The 18,399-nt window shown below is 42.5% G+C and overlaps 1 protein-coding gene across 2 annotated transcripts in view; it reads left to right on the top strand.

The window, feature by feature from the left end:
• The window catches only part of CD14 (CD14 molecule), a 42,435-nt gene extending 28,569 nt beyond the window's left edge, over nt 1-13,866 (top strand). For both annotated transcript variants that reach the window (XM_077474133.1, XM_077474134.1), the window contains exon 2: nt 11,489-13,866. In XM_077474133.1, the coding sequence (XP_077330259.1) occupies nt 11,502-12,896 (1,395 nt within the window). In that variant the 5' untranslated portion in view covers nt 11,489-11,501 and the 3' untranslated portion in view covers nt 12,897-13,866. The remainder of the gene's footprint in view (nt 1-11,488) is intronic.
• Nucleotides 13,867-18,399: the final 4,533 nt, after the last annotated feature.

Genomic DNA, 18,399 nt, shown 5'->3' with positions numbered 1-18,399 from the left:
GGTTTGGTTTCTTGAGTAGAGGTTTGACGATGCCTTGTTTGAGGATGCTGGGAACAATCCCTTCGTGGAATGATCGGTTTATGAGGTGGGTTATGGTTGGAGCCACGATGTCGGAGCATTCTTTCAGTAGTTTTGTGGGGATGATGTCAATAGGTGAGGTACTGTCACGCAGTTTATTAATGATGTTTTTTGCGGTGTCTACGGTAATTGGGGATAGTGAAAATTTTGGCGGTTGCGGTATGTTGGTGCGGACATCCTCTTTATGCATTTGCTGGCTGAGGTCGGATGTTTTCTTCTGACAAATTGTTTCCCTGATGGTTTTGACTTTATCGATGAAAAAATCTGACAGTTTGTCACAGTAATCCTGGGATTCGCTTTCTGGGGGTTCTAGGCACACCGGATTCATTGATTGATTAACCAGTTTAAACAGTTCCCGTGGTTGGTTTGCGGCCGTTGAGATTGTATATGAGAAGTGGTCCTTTTTGGCTTTGAAGATTGCTTTCCGATAATTCTCTGTCAGACCTTTGTAGTTAAATAGGTTTTCCTCGGTGGAATTTCTTCTCCATGTTCTTTCCGCTCTTCTGCGTTCTTGCTTTAGTACGGAGAGGGAGCTATTAAACCATCCAGCATTTTTCTTCCTGATGAGAGCCCTGCGTTTTGGTGCTACCGAGTCTGCTGATTGCAGTAATGCCTTGTTCAGGGAGTTGAGTGTTTCCTCCGTAGAGTGGTTTAAGGTTATTGTAGATATTTTTTTGGACAGAGTGGTTTTGAAGGCATGAACTTACGGAGCTTGGTAGGGCAGTTCCTGACATAGTGCCCAGGTTCTCCGCAGTAAAGGCATAAGTTGTTGACCCGACGAAGTTGACGTTCCTCCATTATGAGAGCAGGGCGAAGAACTCCGCCTTGTTTCCCTAATAACCTCAAATTTTCAAAATCCAATTGTCATTGGGACAGAAAGTGAGGTGAAATCTTCTGAACAGGAGCACAGACAACAAAACAAATATTACAGGGGTGATAACCCTTCCCTATGTTATCCAAAAAGCTTATAAATAGATTTTTTGGCTGGAGCTACACTTACAAAATATACCTGTTGCAAATTACAAACAGATTCAACTTAAGAACAAATCTACAGTCCCTGTCTTATTTGGGCCGCCTGTATACTACTGTTCAGAGTATATAGGGCCTGGGAGCCCCACGCCTATTCTTTTTTTAATTTGGGTGCGGGGTTCCCCTTAATATCCATACAAGACCCAAAGGGCCTGGTAATAGGCTGGGGGGATACCCATGCTGTTTTTCTCAATAATTTTCATTCATATTGCCGGGTCTCCTCAAGGCTGCAGATGGACATGAATCAGGCTGCACTGACGATGATGGTGAGTCTGCATTCATGTCAATGTGGATGCTGCATTCATGTCAATGTGGTGGGTGCTGCATTCATGGCAATACGGTGGGTGCTGCATTCAAGGCAATACGGTGGGTGCTGCATTCATGGCACTTGTGAGTCTGCAGATGGGCACTGATTAGGCTGCATTGATGGTCACTGACCCTTCTTTTGCTTCACAGCTCTTTATTTAAAATGTAAGATTTCTTCCAGAAACTTACTTTTTAAAGTTAAGATGCATGTTTTAAGCCGATAAATACAGTATATCCAAATAAAATGGCCAAGCTCATCTGTTCATCACACAAAGGCAAGATAATTCTTGTTGGGCAGTGTATTAGTGCTCGATCGAACACACTTAGACCGAATTTTAATGGTTTAAAGAATGTCAGGCAAAATGGTAGGCCCTCAAGCATGTTCACTTCATCAAATCTGGCCCTCTTTGAAAAAGTTTGGACACCCCTGCTTTAGGGCATTGGTGCCATCCATGTCTGGTGCTCCACGGGTTCGCCAGCAGAGCCACCCATCTAATTTAATTAACAACAGTGAGGAGGGCTAAAATACTGTAGAAGGCTGTGTTGGCATAACAACTGGTCTTTGTTGCTCCAAGGACCCTCTGAGGCCAGTGGGAGTAGAAAAGGTCCCGACGTCAAAAATAATGCCCCACTTTACATAGTTACATAGTTAGTAAGGTTGAATAAAGACACCAGTCCATCCAGAGTGAGTGTCTACAATTGTCCCAATCCTTGTACATTGCACACTCACATTGGTCCCTACCCTCAAGGAGCCCATGATCCAAGGTTCCCAGTCATATACTAGGGTCAATTTTGGACAGAAGCCAATTAACCTACCTGCATGTCTTTGGAGTGTAGGAGGAAACTGGAGTACCTGGAGGAAACTCATGCAGGCACAGGGAGAACATGCAAACTCCATGCAGGTAGTGTCGTGGTTGGGATTTGAACCAGCAACCCTTCTTACTGCTAGGTGAGCATGCTAACCACTACACCACTGTGCTGCCACTGTAAAGCCCAAGTGAACTTTAATTCAGTGGGAGTAATTGTGCCCCATTATTGATGTCATTGGGCCCCATTGTTGGTGTTATTGGGAAGAACCATGCCCCATCGTTGGTGTCAGTGGAAGAAATTAAAGTGGATGTAAACCCACTCTCACCCTATTATTGGTGTCATTGTGCCCATTGTTGGTGTTATTGGGAAGAACCATGCCCCATCGTTGGTGTCAGTGGAAGAAATTAAAGTGGATGTAAACCCACTCTCGTCCTTTCTAAACTACTGCAATATTGGTTATCTAGAAGGATATACATGCCTCCTGCATATATACTTATCTGTCAAATGTCTCCCCTCTGTCTGCTATGAGACCCAAAAAACTGCAGATTTTGTGGGTGGGTCTGTTTTCCAGGGCTCAGTGGGTGGAATCATGATGTCATTAGACTCCCCGCCCATCTCTACACTCCCCTTATCAACATGCATTTTCCTGTGTATTTCTTACGCTGAACTTCTGCTATGATCACTAACATCCAGTCAAAACCCAGAAAAGTCCCCACATGACTTCAGTATACCAAATCATGCTGAGGTGTGGAACAGCCAATCCTTGCAGAACAGCAGAAGAAAGGAGTGGGAGGGAATTAAAAAATAATGCATGTCTCTTAGGCTAGTGCACGAGATATGTAAATCACCTGTCACTCAAAGCAAGGGGGAGGATTTGACAACGTTTTTCTCTGTTTGTCAAGATTTATCTCACTGAACAATAAAAGAGGATTGCTCAGAGCTGGATTAACTCTTTGTGGCAAGACTGGGCTCAAATGATAGGAAATATTATACTCTACATTATGACATAAAAAAAAAAAAAAGGGCCGCATCTGGCCCCTCCGCTGCAGTTTTGAGACCGCTGCTTTTAATGATCTCTAAAGTGTAGGCACCTGAAAGTAAGTTTACTAACTTTGTAATTCGTTTTGAACGTGATGACGTAAGACGGGACTAAAAAAGGAAGCTCAATAGCCAGTAACCAATAGCTTCCCTTGCGTTGTATTTTTTTATCAATGCTGGTACACTTTAAAGCCCAAGTGAACTTTAATTTTCTAAAGCCCCATACACACTATCAGTTTTTCTGCTGGGGTTTTCCTTCAGATTTACCAAAACCATATAATATGAGGTCAAACCTTAGGCATTTCAATGTGTATGCAATCAGGCAGGCCCTTGCACTACATGGTATTGGTAAACCTGAAGGAAAAAAACAGCAGAAAATCTAATAGTGTGTATGGGGCATATCAGCTAAATACAATTCAGGTGCATCAAACCAAAAGGGGTCTAAAGCCTTACAGTTTGTTTCCTTGAAAAGGCAACCACAATCTGGGTAAAAAATCCTGTCTGCTGCCAGCGTCCTACAGAGAAAGACCCTTGCTCACTTTATATGGAAACAGTGGCGTCTTTGCAGTGGTCTGACACACTCCCTGCTCAGTCAGAGCTGTGAACTTTGCTGACTGGAGAGCTGTCGGTTTGACAGAACTCTGCAGAGATCCACACAGAAAACTAGGGGCCAACTTCTGCTCATATTATGGCTTCTAAAAACAAATAACTCTAATGCCGCGTACACACAACCGGACTTTCCGGCAGGCTAGGTCTGACGGTCTTCCCGACGGACTTTCGGCGGAGTTCCGACAGACTTTGCGAACTTGGCCACACACGAATGGACTAACTCAGTTCGAAAAGTCAGTTTGTTTTGAACGTGATGACGTAAGATGGGACTAAAAAAGGAAGTTCAATAGCCAGTCGTATTTGGTCCATCGGACCAGTATACAGACGAACGGTTTTCCCAATAGGAGTTGAGTCCGTCGGACAGATTTGAAACATATTCTATTTGTAGGTCCGTCTGATTTTTTTTAAATGAAAAATGATTGGATTAGCCCACACATGATCGGATTGTCTGACAGACTGATTCCGTTGGACCTAGTCTGCCGGAAAGTCTGGTCATGTGTACGCAGCATAAGATTTTGAGCAACTGTGGTTTTGATATAGCTAAAAAATGCTGTTCAAGTATTCTTAACTAAAAATAATACCTTCAATTGCTTTCAGCTCAATCTCCAAAGTCCCTTTTTTTGCTGCTGTGATCTGACTTCCTCTTGGAGAGTGGCTATGTTTGTTTCCATGGTCCCACTGTATGTTGGAACAACCTCTCTTGCTCACTAGTAGGGATGAGCCGAACACCCCCCTGTTCGGTTCGCACCAGAACCTGCGAACAGACCTAAACTTCGTGTGAACTTTAGAACCCTATTAAAGTCTATGGGACTCGAACGTTCACAATCTAAAGTGCTCATTTTAAAGGGTAATATGAAAGTTACTGTCCTAAAAAGTGTTTGGGGACCTGGGTCCTGCCCCAGGGGACATGGATCAATGCAAAAAAAAGTTTTAAAAACGGCCGTTTTTTCAGGAGCAGTGATTTTAATAATGATTAAAGTGAAACAATAAAAGTGTAATATTCCTTTAAATTTCGTAGCTGGGGGGTATCTATAGTATGCCTGTGAAGGGGCGCATGTTTCTGGTGCTTAGAACTGTCGCTGCACAAAGTGTCATTTGTGCAGGAAAAAAAGTCTTTTAAAATCACTTGCGGCTAAATTGTCGGGTCTCCGTAATACAGAGAACACTCAATGAGTGTTCTCTGTATTAACCGACAATTCATTCATTCATTGATTAAAAAAAAAAAAAAAAGCGTGGGGGTTCCCCTAAATTCAATCAAAAGGCCCTTCAGGTCTGACATGGATATTAAGGGGAACCCCGTGTCAAATAAAAAAAAAAAATTGACGTGGGGGTCCCCCCAAATATCCATACCAGACCCTTCAGGTCTGATATGGATATTAAGGGGAACCCCGCATCAAATTTTAAAAAAAAATTGACGTGGGGGTCCCCCTAAATATCCATACCAGACCCTTTATCCGAGCACGCAACCTGGCAGGCCGCAGGAAAAGAGGGGGGGACGAGAGAGCGGCCCCCCCTCCCTCCTGAACCGTACCAGGCCACATACCCTCAACATTGGGAGGATGCTTTGGGGGTCTGTGACCCCTCAAAGCATCTTGTCCCCATGTTGATAAGGACAAGGGCCTCCTCCTCACAACCCTGGCCGTTGGTTGTGAGGGTCTGCGGGCGGGGGGCTTATCAGAATCTGGAAGCCCCCTTTAACAAGGGGACCCCCAGATCCCGCCCCCCCCCTGTTTGAAATGGTAAGGGGGTACAAAAGTACCCCTACCATTTCACAAAGAAAGTGTCAAAATGGTTAAATAAGACAAACACACTTTTGAAAAATTCCTTTATTAAAAATAAAAAAAAAATTCCAGCGGTGCTAATCCACTCTTGCTATCCAGCGACGGGTCTCCGGGGTCCAGCGATGGATGATCATATCCAGCGACGGGGGATCTCTCAGTCCAGCGCTGTCCATACATCCTTCTTCTGTCTCCACTGCGGAGACACTGCAGAGAGCCGAGCGCTGACATTTCTTATATTGGGAGGGCGGGGCCACCCGTCACCTGACCCCCGCCCCTCTGACGCAGGAGAGGGAAGCCAGGGGTTCCCCAGTGACGTGTGGGTGACCCCGCCCCCTCTGATGTAACGCAGGTTTCCGTTACATCAGAGGGGGCGGGGTCACCCACACGTCACTGGGGAACCCCTGGCTTCCCTCTCCTGCGTCAGAGTGGCGGGGGTCAGGTGACGGGTGGCCCCGCCCTCCCAATATAAGAAATGTCAGCGCTCGGCTCTCTGCAGTGTCTCCGCAGTGGAGACAGAAGGAGGTATGGACAGCGCTGGACTGAGAGATCCTCCGTCGCTGGATATGATCATCCATCGCTGGACCCCGGAGACCCGTCGCTGGATAGCAAGAGTGGATTAGCACCGCTGGAATTTTTTTTTTATTTTTTTTTTTTTTAATAAAGGAATTTTTCAAAAGTGTGTTTGTCTTATTTAACCATTTTGACACTTTCTTTGTGAAATGGTAGGGGTACTTTTGTACCCCCTTACCATTTCAAACAGGGGGGGGGGCGGGATCTGGGGGTCCCCTTGTTAAAGGGGGCTTCCAGATTCTGATAAGCCCCCCGCCCGCAGACCCTCACAACCAACGGCCAGGGTTGTGAGGATGAGGCCCTTGTCCTTATCAACATGGGGACAAGGTGCTTTGAGGGGTCACAGACCCCCAAAGCATCCTCCCAATGTTGAGGGTATGTGGCCTGGTACGGTTCAGGAGGGAGGGGGGGGCGCTCTCTCGTCCCCCCCTCTTTTCCTGCGGCCTGCCAGGTTGCGTGCTCGGATAAAGGGTCTGGTATGGATATTTAGGGGGACCCCCACGTCAATTTTTTTTAAAAATTTGATGCGGGGTTCCCCTTAATATCCATATCAGACCTGAAGGGTCTGGTATGGATATTTGGGGGGACCCCCACGTCAATTTTTTTTTTAAATTTGACACGGGGTTCCCCTTAATATCCATGTCAGACCTGAAGGGCCTTTTGATTGAATTTAGGGGAACCCCCACGCTTTTTTTTTTTTTTTTTTTTTTAATCAATGAATGAATGAATTGTCGGCTAATACAGAGAACACTCATTGAGTGTTCTCTGTATTACGGAGACCCAACAATTTAGCCGCAAGTGATTTTAAAAGACTTTTTTTCCTGCACAAATGACACTTTGTGCAGCGACAGTTCTAAGCACCAGAAACATGCGCCCCTTCACAGGCATACTATAGATACCCCCCAGCTACGAAATTTAAAGGAATATTACACTTTTATTGTTTCACTTTAATCATTATTAAAATCACTGCTCCTGAAAAAACGGCCGTTTTTAAAACTTTTTTTTGCATTGATCCATGTCCCCTGGGGCAGGACCCAGGTCCCCAAACACTTTTTAGGACAGTAACCTGCATATTACCCTTTAAAATGAGCACTTTAGATTTCTCCCATAGACTTGTATAGGGTGTTCCGGCTTTTCGAATTTGCTGCGAACAGCCCAAATTGTTCACTGTTCGCTGAACAGGCGAACAGGCAATGTTCGAGTAGAACATGAGTTCGACTCGAACTCGAAGCTCATCCCTACTCACTAGTTACTTGAATTTGTAGTGTGGATAGAGCAGTGCACATGACCACAACTAAAGAACGTTTGTTCAAAAAACAAGCAGAAGAAACAAGTTCATAAAAACAGATTATATGGCCCTTAGGTAATGGATGTGTATGGATTATTTTTGGAGAATTATTTGTTTAGTGTCACTTTAAGCTTTAATGCTGAAGTTTAGGTATGGCAACCTTTACTTTGGTCCAGCTTGGACCAATGTAATTATGTATGTGCCATCCCTATGGGATCAAAGCTGGAAAACACTATTACTACAGTGATCCCTGCTAGCTTCCTGGTGCCATTCAGGAAACACTTTGCATCATCTTAATGAATGCAAAGCGTTTTCAGAGTGGACGAGGTAGAGGGGAGGGAAGGCAGTGACACGATCTCCACCTCTTCCAATCAGAGAAGACTTTGCATTCATAGAGAAAAAGTGTTCTGTGAATGGCGTTCATGCCAAGCATGCAACCTCCTCTGTTTATTAAGCAGCAGGGCAGCCGCTCTGAATGGCACCAGGAAGCTAAGGGAAGTCATTGCAGTAGCAGTACCTACTAAAGTGATTTCCAGCTTCCACAGGGATCCCACAAACATGGAATATACGTATATATTTACATTGTTCCAATTTTTACATTGGTCCAATTATATTGCAATACATAAACTTCAGCTTTAAGCTACCGATGCTATATATATTAAAAGTGAAAAAAAAACCCTGCACCTGAATCTAAACATTTTAAATACAATATATCAATGCAGCAGCTGTTTTAGTCATGTGATATAAAAGAAAAGTGGTGTCACGGGAACTAATCCTTAGACAAACAGCGTTAGCAAAAAAAAAAAAATATTATTTCACAGTGAATAAAAAACCAGTGACTTTAAAAAATAATGAATAAATAAATAAGTGCAAGTATAGTCCAGTGGTATTTCATTTATATCATTCAGATATAAATGTGCTCTTTGTAGAAATGTCATATAATAGTGAACAAATGTTAGTGCTCCCAAACGATTCATAGAAAAAGATGAAGGTCCCAACTCACCGAATGGAGTTGACCTTCATTACCTTACAATAAGAGAGGTCAAATGCACTGTACGCTCTTAAAGACCAGAGATTGTAGGAACCGGCTCCCATCACTACTTTGTGATCCGTGATCCCGGAGAACAGCCCAGAGGAAAAAGCCCTCGCTCTTCCACACTGAACGAGATTCAGACCGTGGTGCGGTCTCAATGATCAAAGGCTCCACACACAAGCTCCCATCCTGCTGCTATCTGTACTCCAGAGGGACAACCACGTGATATTCAAAAAGAAAAGGAAAAAGGTGCTCCTCATAGCGTAAACCAGTAGACTCTTTAATAAAACTTAGTTAAAAAAAATACAGTTCTCAAGAGGGTTGGTATAAAAAACAGTTTGCTGTAGACACTTGGTGCATCACATAAAGTCCTCACAGACTCTCCAATAAAACAGCTGTGCTTGTTTCATAGCATCTAGAGCTTGATTCAGCACACCATGCATCCTAGCTTGACATGTTTCGTCATCACAAATGACGTCATCAGAAGCTGAGAACTCACGGTGTGCAATTAACCTTTCAGGCTAGGTTTCCTGGGAACTCCCACACTGAATTATTTGCGGGTAAATGCACATATCACATAGCACTCAACTAATACACTCACGGATATATTTGCTTAAGTGCTACATATCAGATAGTTGCATTAATTACACCATCATATAAACAATTAAAATTTAAATTAATTACAATTCCGATTGCTATTTAAAAAAAAAAAAAAAAAAATCACCATCGCCATCTAGAGGTGATAATGTTGAACTCTGCACAAATATATAATTCTACATAAAAAACTTTCCCTATAATAAACAATATTAAAATAAAATAATTAAAACATATAAAATGCCTATATTCGAATGGATGCTAGTATATCCAACCAACCCCATACAATTTTTTATGAACAGTTAGTAATTGGTCAAAAAATATTTAAAGTCTATATCTAAATTCATTTCCTGTGGATTCAAAGTACATAATTCATATATCCACCTTGTTTCATTCTGTGATATATGCTCTGCCTATCATTACCCCCTATTAAAAAATTGATTACATGCCAGAGTACCCACGTAACCTACCTCCTGGCCTGTCTGTGTGGCACAGGGAATGAATTTAGATATAGACCTTAAATGTTTTTTTGACCAATTACTAACTAACTGTTCATAAAAAAATTGTATAGGGTTGGTTGGATATGCTAGCATCCATTCAGAATATAGGTATTTTATATACATTTTAATTATTAAAATTGTATTTTAATATTGTTTATTATAGGGAAGGTTTTTATGTAAAATTATATATTTTTGTAGAGTTCAATATTACTGCCTCTAGATGGCGATAGTGACTTTGTGCATAAAATAGCAATTGAAATTTTAATTTAATTTTAAAGTTTATATGATGGTGTAATTAATGCAACTATATGATATGTAGCACTTAAGCAAATTTATCTGTTGACTGCTATGTAATATGTACATTTACCCACAAATAGTTAAATGTGGGAGTTCCCGGGAAACCTAGCCTGAAGGGTACATAAAGTTAATTATACACCGTGAGTTCTCAGTTTCTGATGACGTCATTTGTGATGACAAAACATGTCAAGCTACGACGCATGGTGTGCTGGATCAAGCGCTAGATGGTATGCACCAAGCACAGCTGTTTTTTTGATGAGTCTGCGAGGACTTTATGTGATGCATCATGCAAGCTGTTATACCAACCCGCTTGAGAACTGTATTTTTTAAACTAAGTTTTAATAAAGAGTCTACTGGTTTACGTTATGAGGAGCCCGTTTTCCTTTTCTTTTTGAATTTCACATGGTTGTCCCTCTGGATTATGGATAGCAGCAGGGAGCTGTTGGTGGGAGCTTGTGTGTGGAGCCTTTGACCATTGAGACTGCACCACGGCCTGGATCTCATTCAGTGTGGGAGAGTGGCGGATGTTTCCTCTGGGCTGTTCCCTGGGATCACGGATCACAAGGTATTGATGGGAGCCGGTTCCTGCAACCTCTGGTCTTTAAGACCGTATAGCGCATGTGACCTTTCTCTTATCATAAGGTAATGAGGGTCAACTCCATTCGGTGAGTAGGGCCCTTCACGTTTTTTTATGAAGCGTTTGGGAGCACCATTAACATTTGTTCACTATTGTATGTATTTCTCCAAAAAGAGCACATTTATATCTGAATCAGGAAGTCATCCAATTCATTACCACTGGACTATACTAGCACATATTTATTTATTCATTATTTTTTTAAAGTCACTGTTTTTTATTCACTGTGAAATAATATTAGTTTTTTTTTCTAGCGCTGTTTGAATAAAGATTAGTTCTTTATTCAAACTTTTCTTAAGCTACTGATGGATTGCATTTGGAAAACAATAATATGTATGTTGGATAGTGTGTAAAATAGTGTGAAATTGTGCATTGATGGAATTTATAACCACTAAACTTTTATTTGATAGTCTGACTAAAGTTTGCTCTTATAAATTTTCAGGTATTGGTGCCTCTAAAGTGGATCTAAATTAATCAGCTGTATTCAGACTCACGTGTAGTTAGGCCGGTCATAGACGAATCGATTATATTTCTTGCAGCCACAGGTTGCAGGAAAGAAAATCGCTTGATTTCCCCATCAACACAGACAGTGTTGACAGGGAAATCCCTCACGCAAAGCTATTGTGATTACTGCTTGCGGTTATAACAGCCGCTAGCAATAATGGTATATAAGCTCTGTCAGGCTGGTTGTACCCAAGTTGATTGATCAAATAACTTGGATACATTCAGCCTGCGCATACATGATTTGAATCTCGGCAGGTTTCTGCTGAATCGGCTGAGATTTGAACCAACTATGGCCAGCTTTGGAAGTGCCAGAATGCCATCAGAGATTTCTAGCTTTAACAGGAAACTCCTTTAATAGTATAGGTAAATAATATTCAATTAACTTGTTTGTTTTTTCCTTTCCCCGTATTTTTCTAGAAAACATTCCACAATGAAGATCAGCCATTCTTTTATTGTCATCTTTTTATTTGCTCAGAAGATCCCAGCTTCAGAGGCAACTTGCACCTACGATACCTCCCTTAGACATTGTTCTTGTTTGCCTCTTGACTTGAACAACATCATGTCTATCATTTCATGTATTTCGGCTTCCAGCTTTGAATTCATTGGAGGAAACTATGTAAATGAAGAATATTTTAAGATGTTCAGCTTTGAACTGCTGCAGGCTCAGAATGAGGTTCAAAGTCAGTTAACCAAGATCAGCTTTGTAAACGTTGTTTTGTCTGAGGAATTTTTGTTTGACTTTATAAAATGGTTGCAGAAGATTCCAGCCACTTTGCTTTCATTTGAAAACACAACTTTTGTTGGAAAATATAAGCGGACATCAGAAGAGCAACAGCCTCCTATATCATCTCTGCAATTCATCAACACGTCTTCACATCCATTAATAGAGAGAGATACTGTGTTCTATGGTCTTGGAAACTGGATGTCTACACTGGGAAAATTAACAGTGTCCAAGTCCAACTTGAAGGCTTTTCCATGTGATACCAGTTTGAATTTTGAGTTCATGTCAGATCTAGACCTATCGGAAAATCTTATTCAAGAGGACGGTCTCTCTTCATCTTTTTGTAGTGGTGCATTTCCCAATCTCAAGATATTAAAGCTTCAACATAATCATTTAGCTAATTTTGAATCTGTGTGCCAAACACTAAGGAAGTACAACCTATTGGAGCACTTAGACCTAAGTCAGAACAATTTCTCAAGCATGTCCAATTTTATTTGTGAATGGCAGCCTTCATTAATTCACTTAAATTTGTCTTATACTGGCCTGAAGCATGTGGATATTGATTTGCCTAAAAACTGTGAAGTTCTTGATTTAAGCCACAACAAAATAGAAATGCTAAATATCTCACTGCCAAGGCTAAAGGACCTTTATCTGTCCTACAATGCATTTACAACTCTTTCTCCCATGGGTAATCTCCCTTTTCTTCAGGTCCTAGCTGTTGATGGGAATCTTATTGAAACCTTAAACAGAGGGCAGCTGCAACACTATGAAAATCTAGGAAGTTTTAAAGGAGACAATAATCCGTATACCTGTTCATGTTCTTTTGTGACTGAAATGAGAGAAATTGCAGAAGCTAATTGGATAGTGCAAAAGTGGCCTGAAGGATACATATGCAATTCCCCCTCTTCAATTAAGGATATGTTGGTTGATGATGTCAATCGTTCATTCTTTGAGTGTCATACACATCTCTTAATAGTTTTGATATGCATGATAATATTATTGTTAAGTATAGCTATAATAATTTGCTTGGTTAAGATTCATCGGAGTAACAAAACAAGATCTCCACGGATAGATAGCAGAAATTCGAACAGTGTGCAGTTTTAATGATTATAAAACTAGTTTTATTGTTAAAAAGGTAACAAAGGGTGTGTGTTTGTCAGGATAAACCTGACTTCAGAGGCAAAGAAATGGAGGGCTTCTGGCAGATGTTTTACATTTCAACTTCTCATATTATTTTACTATTCAAGATGTTTATTTTTACATGTGTTGCAGAATTAATTGCCTTATTTACAAGAGACAAGAAAAAAGTTTGAAAAGGGTTGGAAAGTGCCAGGCAACAGCCCCGACCCCATTGAGTGAAGTTAATTGTCAGTATTGATTTATTGCACTGAGAATCATGGGAGAGAAGCTCAATCTCCCACTTAACCCTGATTGGGACAAAGGGTGAATCTGAAACTCCTTGATTTGGAATAGGGTCAAACTTTGTTAGTAAGTTTTACCCGAAATTATGAAGTTGGTCAGATTCAGACAGGTGTAGACCTGGATCAGAATTTAGCCAGAATGACATAGCAAAGTGTCAGATGAAATTGACAGAGAGTAGAGGGGCCCCAAACTTGAAATGCCTCGGGCCCCACAAGGTATAAATCCAGCACTAGTGGCAGCTATGGTTGTCATACAGGCAGCACTTCAAATAAGTCAGCATTTGTTTATTTCCATTACATGGGGGCTGATGGGGGTTAGCATATTACATAAGAAAGATAATATTGTTTTTGCTTTAAGTTTATCTCACAGGAAGTGACAAGGACACTGCATTTCTGGTAGGATCAACCAGTATTTTCTGTGCTTGGTAAAAATGTTCTTAACCAGAAAATGAAAGTTACTGCAACCACCAAATCTAAAGACTGGTAAATCGCAATATTGATGATTAAGCGCCCGTTGGTGTGAAATGTGTCAACACTTGCTCCTACTGTGTGTTATGCTATTTTGACTTTTTATTTTTTCAATAAACATATGGATAGTGTACAGTGTTCAATCATCCACCTGTTAATTGTCCAAATAAAATTTTATTCTTGGGTTTAGGTATCCTTGAGTGTTTGTTCACACCACAATTTCAGTGTTCCAGTTTTTACTTACGCATTTCAAGTCCAGTGTATTGTCTTCCTCTTTTTTATTGTGATGCATGAAAAACCTTTATTTTTATTAGAACAATTGCATTCCAGTGCAGTTAGGCTGGATTCACACCTATGCATTTTTAATTCTTTTTGCATTTTGCAGATTTGCACTACAGAATGTGTTTCATAGGAAACCATGGTAAATGGAATGTAGTGTAAATCTGAAAAATGCAAAAAGCACTAAAACTGCATAGGTGTGAATACAGGCTTACACATGTTTTGATGCGTTCTGGATCAAAAAAATGCAGCAGGCTGTAAGGCAAACACTGTGCATGCAGCCTGGATGCAGCTTAAAAATGCACTGGAAGATCTTGATTCACTCTTTTTACTCATATATATATCTTAGAATCTCTGTCACTCATACTTGGCTGATTTCTCATTTATTATAGATTCCTTATGTTATCAAATATAGGATAAAGGAGAATCATATACCGTATATACTCGAGTATAGGCCGACCCGAATATAAGCCGAGGCCCCCAATTTACCCCCAAAAAACTGGAAAAAATTATTGACTCGTGTATAAGCCGAGGGTGAGACATGCCTGTCCATCCCTGTGTGTCCGTCCATCCCTGTGGGTCCATCCATCCCTGTGTGTGTGTCCATCCATCCGTGTGTGTGTGTGTGTGTGTGTGTGTGTCCATGCATCCGTGTGTGTGTGTGTGTGTGTGTGTGTCCATGCATCCGTGTGTGTGTGTGTGTGTGTGTGTGTGTGTGTGTGTGTGTGTCCGTGCAGCCTACCTGTGTCCAGCCTGCCTGTGTCCGTCCAGCCTGTGTCCGTCCAGCCTGCGTCCCGTCCAGCCTGCGTCCCGTCCAGCCTGCGTCCCGTCCCGGCCCGGCCCGTCCCGTCCCGAGCCGAGCCTCCGTCCTTCAGCTCTTCGTCGGCGGCCATTCTAGGATTCAAAAGCCGCGCCTCCGTCGGTGATAGGCGGAACACTCAATTTCCCACTGACTGCTGTTCCGCCTATCGGATGTCCGTGATAGGCGGAACACTCAATTTCCCAGCAGCCTGTGTTCCGCCTATCACGGACATCGTCTCATCCTCGTCCGTAGTACGAGGATGAGACGATGTCCGTGATAGGCGGAACACAGCCTGCTGGGAAATTCAGTGTTCCGCCTATCACAGGCGAAGGCGGAGGCGGAGGCGCGGCGTTTGAATGTTAGAATGGCCGCTGTCTGTCTGCTCGATACGCTGATCGAGCAGGCAGACAGCGATGACTCGAGTATAAGCCGAGGGGGGCACTTTCAGCCTCAAAAAAGAGGCTGAAAATCTCGGCTTATACTCGAGTATATACGGTAGTCTGCTACATAACTTTCTTTTTTTCCTCTTTACTTTAATTAATATACTTTTAGTCTCGATACATTTTATCTTATGTCCTAAAATACCCACACGCGTTCACAGCTTGAACCCAATTGGGGTGAATGTGCGTTTGGGAATTCAGAGATGTTTATTTAAAGTTACATTAACATTCCTTCTTCTTTGTATATTAGTTGTCAAATATTATATCTATATTTGCTCAAATGTGATTATATCTAAGAAGTTATGGTTATATTGTTCTGTATTGTATCCCATGCTTGTAGTTTATTCTCATTTCATTTTCTAGACATTATTTGTCTTTTCCTGTATAAAACTCAATAAAAAGATTGAACAAGAAAAAATGCACTGAAAGGCATTTGGTGTGAACTAGCCAGCAGGCTGGGTTCACACTATTGCAAATTTCTCCACACCCAATTTTCATGTCAAGAGATTGTGACCAGCTCTCTATGGAGCCGGTTCACAAATCTCCAGAGGGGCTCCAGTGCGAATTGCACAGGAGTCCTGTGCGTCTTTTGGTCCTTTTCAGGTCCAAATTCAGCCAAAAATTCAGACTGTGATCGGACCTGAAATAGTGAACAGGGACGCACTGGACCCATGCTATAAGCCACGCTGTGCGGCAGTGTGAACCCAGCCTAACAGTATACCCATGATTAGGAAAAACATGGATGCTTCTTTTGCTGAATTCTCCCTATGAACAAGCTAGTTGCCTGGTTTTCATGCTGACTTTCTGCCTTTAAAACAATGAGTTGTGGACATAGAATAAAGGCCCGTACACACAATCAGAAAATCATACAAAAAATAAAATTTTCAATGTACTTTCCAAAGGGACGAAAGTGGAAATGTTTATCATCAGATACCAGATTGTAAGATTTATGTTTAATCAGTACAGTTTTCATTTGAAAATACAATACAAATACTTTACATCACTTCCAAATTTTTATTCTGTCGTATGAGAATTTTGGTACATTAGTAACCTATTCATTTTCAATATAGGGACTAGCATCCCAAAAAAAAATAACGGACAATCATTCATCTGATAATTTCATTGTGTGTAAAAGACTTATGTATTCAGAAAAGGCTTTCTGACTTTACTGACTTGCATACTTGTTCCAGACATGGGTGTCTGCATGGGGGGGGGGCAAACCCCCCCTCCCTGGAGCAAGGTGTCCACACATGCAGCCCTCCAAATTTCCACTCGCCTGCTCACATTGGTGAGTGGAAAATAATGGATGGTGAGTGTGAAGCAGGGACGGACTGTGCTGACAGCTTCCTGGCTGATTGCTTCTGGCAGAAACAGTGCGACCATCAGAGCGGCCCGGAGGGGGGCTCCCTACCCCCAGACCACTCGGATGACCTGTACAAAAGGCCGCACCGCTTCAGCCAGGAAACTTTCAGAAGGATCGTTCAGCTGGATGACACAGAGCGGGGATCTCCCACCGAGACATGGCTTGTATATAAATAGCCGGCCGCTGTCAAACAAAGTCCCACCTCCTGGACCGGCATTGGACCAGTGTGCTGTCTATTAGAGTAGCTGGTCTAGGAGGTGGGACTTCATTTGACAGTGGCGGCTATTCATATACACGCCGTGTCTCATCCGGCAGCAGATCCTCCTGATTCCTCCCTGATGCATTGCTGGGCACACATTTGGCCTATGATAGGCTGCATTGATGGATACTGATACGTTGCACTGATGGCCAATAATATGCTGCACTGATGGGCAATGATACGCTGCACTGATGGGCAATGATACGCTGCACTGATGGGCAATGATACGCTGCACTGATGGGCAATGATACGCTGCACTGATGGGCAATAATACACTGAACTGATGGGCAATGATGCGCTGCACTGATGGGCACTGATACACTGCACTGATGGGCAATAGTAGGCTGCACTTATGGGCACTGATAGGCTGCGCTGATGGGCAATGATAGGCTGCACTGATGGCCACTGATAGGCTAAACTGATGGGCATTGATATGCTCAGGGCCGATCCTAGGGTCACAGACACCTGGGTGCAGAAATGTTTCTGGTGCCCCCACATGGGTGTGGTCATCTTACTAACTTCTCCCCTTTACAATGTTTCTATGGCTTCAACACAGAGATGCTCCCCTAAGAAGTCTTTATTACCCTGGGATCCTCCCATGATCTTTTAACAATAAAGAAAATGAGTACACTAATGGGACCTGGAGGGGGGTCTCTTTAATGCACACAGAGAGGGCTTCCACTAGAGAGTCTGTTAGAAATAGCCCCCAGACAAACTGCAGACATGATACAGGTGATGGTCAATGACTTCAGACATACTACAAGATATGGTCAGAGACTGCAGTTATACTAAAAGAGATGGTCAGAGACTGCAAACATACTACAAGAGATGGTCAGAGATTGCAGACATACTACAAGAGATGGACAGAGATTGCAGGCATACTACAATAGATGGTCAGAGACTGCAGACATAGTACAGGAGATGGTTAGAGACTGCAGACATAGTACAGGAGATGGTCAGAGACTGCAGACATGGTACAGGAGATGGTCAGAGACTGCAGACATGGTACAGGAGATGGTCAGAGACTGCAGACATGGTACAGGAGATGGTCAGAGACCGTAGACATGGTACAGGAGATGGTCAGAGACCGTAGACATGGTACAGGAGATGGTCAGAGACCGTAGACATGGTACAGGAGATGGTCAGAGACTGCAGACATGGTACAAGAGATGGTCAGAGACTGCAGACATAGTACAGGAGATGATCAGAGACTGCAGACGTAGTACAGGAGATTATCAGAGACTGCAGACATAGTACAGGAGATGATCAGAGACTGCAGACGTAGTACAGGAGATTATCAGAGACTGCAGACATAGTACAGGAGATGATCAGAGACTGCAGACGTAGTACAGGAGATTATCAGAGACTGCAGACACGCTACAGGAGATGGTCAGAGACTGCAGTTCCTAAGGATGGAAGTAGATAATGGCTGACCAGCCCTCTCACCAGACCCGGCGATACAGCAACATCAGTTTTTCTGATCAGGAGTCAGCTCACTCTGGGTTGCCCGTGGCAACTCCGCTGGGTGGTGCTCAGATCTGTATTCTGGCAATGACTCCATTCTTTCTTCACCGG

This window comes from Lithobates pipiens, unplaced genomic scaffold (genome assembly GCF_037356315.1).
Source record: "Lithobates pipiens isolate NorthernLeopardFrog02 unplaced genomic scaffold, aLitPip1_a1.2 Scaffold_8, whole genome shotgun sequence".
Taxonomy (NCBI): domain Eukaryota; kingdom Metazoa; phylum Chordata; class Amphibia; order Anura; family Ranidae; genus Lithobates; species Lithobates pipiens.
This window is presented reverse-complemented; position numbering and strand designations above follow the sequence as displayed.